This window comes from Mastomys coucha, unplaced genomic scaffold, assembly GCF_008632895.1.
Source record: "Mastomys coucha isolate ucsf_1 unplaced genomic scaffold, UCSF_Mcou_1 pScaffold12, whole genome shotgun sequence".
Classification (NCBI taxonomy): domain Eukaryota; kingdom Metazoa; phylum Chordata; class Mammalia; order Rodentia; family Muridae; genus Mastomys; species Mastomys coucha.
Window position 1 is genome coordinate 56,731,670 of NW_022196894.1, and position 5,528 is coordinate 56,737,197.

General features: G+C 37.4%; 1 protein-coding gene across 1 annotated transcript; it reads right to left on the reverse strand.

Moving 5' to 3' along the window:
* Window positions 1–758: 758 nt before the first annotated feature.
* LOC116086475 (olfactory receptor 5AC1-like) lies at window positions 759–1,676 on the reverse strand. Its single transcript, XM_031364729.1, has one exon. It carries the CDS (start codon window positions 1,674–1,676, stop codon window positions 759–761), a length of 918 nt encoding a protein of 305 aa, XP_031220589.1.
* Between the last annotated feature and the right edge of the window lie 3,852 nt (window positions 1,677–5,528).

Here is a 5,528-nt window from a genome sequence, read left to right on the forward strand (position 1 = left end):
GTTATCTCCTGAGAGGCTCTGACAGTACCTGACTAATACAGATGTAGAGGCTCATAGCCATCCATTGAGTTGAGTACAGGGTCCCCAGTGAAGGAGTTAGGGAAAGGACCAATGGAACTGAGGGGTTTGCAGCCCCTTAGGACAAACGACAATATGAACTAACTAGTACCCTCAGAGCTCTCAGAGTCTCAACCACCAACCAAGGTCTGCACATGGTGGGACTGATGGTTCTGGCAGCACGTGTATAGTGGAGTATTGCAAATTCAATCATCAATGGGAGGAGAGGACCTCGGCACTGTGAAGGTTCTGAGCCCCAGTGTGGGGGAATGGCAGGGCCAATAAGCAGGAGAGGGTGGGGTGGAAGGCATGGGAAGTGGGGAGGCAGCTGAGGCTTGTTTTTGTTGTTTTTGTTTGTTTCTTTGTTTTTTAGAGGGGAAACTGGGAAGGGAGAAATTTACATGTAAATAAAGAAAATATCTAATAAAAATTAAAAAAAAAGAAACATCTAATAAAAAAAGAGTCAGAGACAAGGTGTACATGGATTAAAAGCAATTTGAAGTAAAAATATATGAAGCAACATATAATTGTGAATGACTTAATACCTTAGCTTAATATTTTAATAATAATTACATAATTAGACTGGTGTGTGTAGTCTAACAATAGACAAGACTTGTATTATGTTCAAAACAATCTAAAATTATGATACATTGCAAAAGATAAAAAGATAATTCAAAACTGAAAATTTCATAAGATAGTTATCATTTTATGAGTTTCTTCAGAGCACCCAAAACTTCTTTGTTCCTTAAGCTGTAAATAAAAGGATTTAGCAGAGGAATCACAACTGTATAGAACAGGGAATACATTTTATCCTTTTGTTTACCTGACCCAGACCCAGGGCTCACATACATGAAGAGGAGAGTGCCATAGAACAAAGAGACAGAGAGCAGGTGGGCACTGCAGGTGAAGAAAGCTTTTCTTCTGCCCCTCTCAGACTTCATGTTCAGTACAGCAAAGAGGACACGGGCATAAGAGACTACAATAGTCACAGAGGTACTGATTTGTATGGAAGAAGCAAAAATAAAAGCCACCAATCCATTAAGAGATGGATCTGTGCAAGAAATTGCATAGAGTGGCATGATTTCACAGTAGAAATGATCAATAACATTAGACCTACAGAATTTTAATCTGAATAATAATCCCACATGAACTATAGGATTTAGAATACCAATTATATATGATAAACTGATTAAGACAGTGCAGAGTCTTTTGGACATCACCACTAGATAGAGCAGAGGGTTGCATATGGCTACATAGCGGTCATAGGCCATCGCTACCAGGAGGAAAATTTCAGTAGTTGCACTGAAACAAAAAAAATAAAATTGAGCAAAACACTCACCCATGGATATCATGTCATTCTTATTTAAAAATTTCATAAGCATCTTTGGGGTCACAGAGGATGAAGTGCAGGCATCAGCAAAGGCTAAATTTCCAAGAAAAAGGTACATGGGTGTGTGTAGATGAGGGTCCTTCCAGATGAGAAAGATTAAGCCAAGGTTGCCCACCATGGTGGTGATATAGATGAAGAAGAACACCAGGAAGAGGGGGACTTGAAGCTCTGGACGATCTGTTATTCCTCTGAGAACAAACTCAGTCAGCTGGGTGCTATTTCCCTCCATCACGCACCCTCGGGATGTTCACTGCAAAGAGAGATGAGACACAGAAAATGTAACCAAAACTCTATGAGAACGGTACCAGATCACAGTTCACTTTCACACATGTCAGATCCTCCTTAATACACAAGAAAGAACAAAGTGAACTCTTTCTGCTTTCAAAGCTTTCCTGAAGTAGGGAACATTTTATGAACAATTTTGATATACATTTGATAACATGCAATTATCTGAAAAGTAACTGAAGAGATCATTGACATGGATTCACCTGATCTTATAATTTAGTATATATTTAGATTATGTTTGACTTAAGTACATTATCATTTATATTATTATATAAAATTTAGAATGGCAAAAAGGGAAATAGACTTATACTAAAATATTTGAAAGAAGGAAAGAAAGAAAGAAAGAAAGAAAGAAAGAAAGAAAGAAAGAAAGAAAGAAAGAAAGAAAGGAAGGAAGAAAGAAAGAAAGAAAGGAAGGAAGAAAGAAAGAAAGAAAGGAAGGAAGAAAGAAAGAAAGAAAGAAGGAAAGCAATCACAAGTGGGGAGGGAGGGAGTGGCCTGGGAGGGAAAGTGGACAAGGCGGGTAGTTAGAGAGAGAAGGGAATCTAATCCTTCTAATTGGGTGAGAAAAAAGGACTGAAGCCCTGAGGGGCAGCAGAAAGAATGGAAACAGACAGTCTCAGGAGATAGGAGGTTGGGGGAACCCTTCAGAATGCACCAGAGACCTGGGAGGTAAGAGATTCTCAGAAATCAAAGGATGGGATCTTGGATGAAATGCCCCACAGTAGGGAGAGGGAACTTATAAAGCCCACCTCCAACAGGAAGACAGGGCATCAGGTGATAGATAGGGTTGCCATCCACAGTCACATCTCTGACCCATAATTGTTCCTGTCTGAAAGAATTACAGGGATGGAGATGGAGAGGAGCCTGAGGAAAAGAAGGACCAGCAACAGGCCCAAAGTGGGATCCAGCTCAGGGGGAAGTCCCAAGGCCTGATACTATTACTGAGGCTATGGAGCACTCACAAAAAGGAACCTAACACGACTGCATTCCAGAAGACCCAACAAGCAGCTGAAAGAGTCAGATGTAGATATTGGCACCCAACCAATAGACAGAAGCAGCTGACTCCTGTTGTTGAATTAAGGAAGGCTGAAAGAAGCTGAGGAGAAGGGTGATCCTGTAGGAGAACTAACAGTCTCAATTAATCTGGACCCCTGAGATCTCTCAAACACTGGACGACCAAACAGGCAGCATACACCAGCTGATATGAGGCCCCCAACACACATACAATAGAGGACTTCTGGTCTGTATTCATTCAGAGACTATGCACCTAACCCTCAAGAGACTGGAGGACCCACAGAGGTCAGGTGGGGTGGAGGGTGTGGGCATCGATGTGGAGACAGGGAGGGTAGAGAGGAGGTGTGGGGTGTGGAGCAGTCGGAGGATGGATGCAGGAAGCAGGGAATAGAATAAGGAGTATAAAAAATAAATTAATTCAAAAAATAAAATAATAAAATATTTTTAACACAAGCCCAAGCTGAAAAAGTCTCATTGCATAATGTATTGCTTTACATAATGACATTTTCATTCTCATTTAAAATGGGTTTTGAATATGCTGATACTCTCTAGTTCTCTCTCCTCCCATATGATGATGTTTCCCTTCATCTTCTCAAAAGATATCACCCTATTTTCAGGCCATATGTATCTTTCAAACATTCTTATATGGGAGGAAAATGGACTGTACTTTAAGTATTAGTTACATTAGAATATCTTTCATTCTAAATCCTAAACAGGTTCGGTAATAAGATGGCAATTTAAAATATTTCTGACCTTTCTATCAGTTTCAAATATGGTACCTGATTATACATATGTAAGAACAAACACAATTTTTGAATAAATCTTTTCATGTTTTTTCAACATAAAGCATATAAAGAAGCATTAATTCAATTCTTTATGGGATTAATCACACCTGAATTAAAATATTATAATTTTTGTTTGTTACGAAGAACTGAATACTCATATGTTAATTCATAATGAAACACATTTATTTTAAAATAGAACACATACATATATGTAACTTCATAACATATTAATGATAGGTCTAAGAAAAATAATTTAAACACTCCAGTATGGAAAATTGTCCAGTGAATTAAGAATATTTTTAGCATTTCAATTATACATAGTTTTAAAGAGATTTTAACAATTCCACAGTATTTGCTGAGCTTCTAGCTGCTTGACAGAAATTTGAAATTAAAGGTGCTGTTGAATATCGCTGAGCATATGGCCACAAAACGGCTGGCCAATGTCTCCAATATCTACATTCTGCATAAGTCATAAAAACTATATTTATGAAAAGAATAAATTGGGTAAAACTTGCTTAGGTTAAAACTAATTTACAATGCTCACAGATATAATATGCAAGGCAGAAAATTTCACCAAGCCATGTATACTCATGTATAGAGTATAACCAACCAGCCAGGACAGTGGTGCCAGGTCCTATACGATACAGCAGGGGAGCCATTCAAGTCAGGACCAGTTATATTTCTGTAGTAACAAGTGAGCGCAATCTGGTCTAAATGTAGTTTGTACACTTGTATCACAGCATTGATGACCTAAAATTGGAGCTGATCACTTAGAAATACAAAGCTTCATTCTCTAATCATGCAGTGAATAGGAATGATCATGCAGTCATAAAACAAAGACTGCCCAATGGGTTTCCTACCAACATACGTGTTTAATTTTTCAAATCGTAGTATATAATTCTGTATAGAATACGTAACTGCTCCATACCCATATCTGTGATATTTATAAATTGTTTTTCTCAAATCATATGCTTTATTTTTGTATAAAGCATGTAAATGAGAGCTCTTTAAAAGAATAGGCAAATATTTATCTTGAGGCAATAAAATGTGTAGAAGAACTGAAATATTATACTGATAGATGCAGAGGGTATTCCGTGCTTCTTTATTTCAACTAAATAAAAACAATCTGTGAAATTTGTTCTCCTTCATCCTTTCTGGGAAACAGGTGATTTTCTTGGAGTTTTATTGGTTGCTGAAACATTAGCAGGGCAGCACATAAACTCTGGAAAAAAATATTAAATGTTCCACTATCTTATATTAAAAAAACATAATAGAATATTTGTTTTATATTTGCTGAGCATTTAACATGAAACAGATACTGCTGTTGTCAGGACTCTTCCTCTCTTCATAGTTCCAGGATCCCCAAAGAATTCACTCACCAGGTGAGTAAGGAAGCATAGATGCCATCAGAAGTCACACATCCCTGTGATCCCAGGAACCAACAATTCATCTTGGTTATGAACATTCTCAAAGTAAAAGTCAGAAAGGGACATTTTACTTGCAAAGGATCCCATCATAGAGGTTAACCACGTGAACTCTTACAAATTCACAGGATTGAGTTCAAATCTTTGGTGTATAAACACATAGCTGTGAGTGACAAGGAATTAGAGAAAGTGAACCAAAATAACAAAATATTTCACTTACCTTTCAGGACTGCCTGTTCCCCACTCATTAGATAATTCTCCTAAAAAGATACTTACAGAATATCATTCCCATGCAGTTATTGACATATTATGACAAACTTTTGGTAATTAAGTGGTTAAAAATACTATTTTCTCACCAAGTTCCTATGAAAGTCTCTGCAAGCATGGATGCTATGAAGTTTAAATCTCCATGAAGAAACTCAAGTTTCAACAAAAAGAGTGGCCAAAATAACTGTTCTCTTCCCGCCAATATTCTTTAACAAAGTAGTTTGGAGAGGGTATTTAATCCTTATCATCTTCAATCCTATTTTTAAATTCAATTCTAAAACTCCCTTAATGCTACCAAAATTC

Bases quoted from the DNA above. Each gene is read 5' to 3' on its own strand.
- LOC116086475 (XM_031364729.1), bottom strand. From the start codon at position 1,676: ATGGAGGGAAATAGCACCCAGCTGACTGAGTTTGTTCTCAGAGGAATA.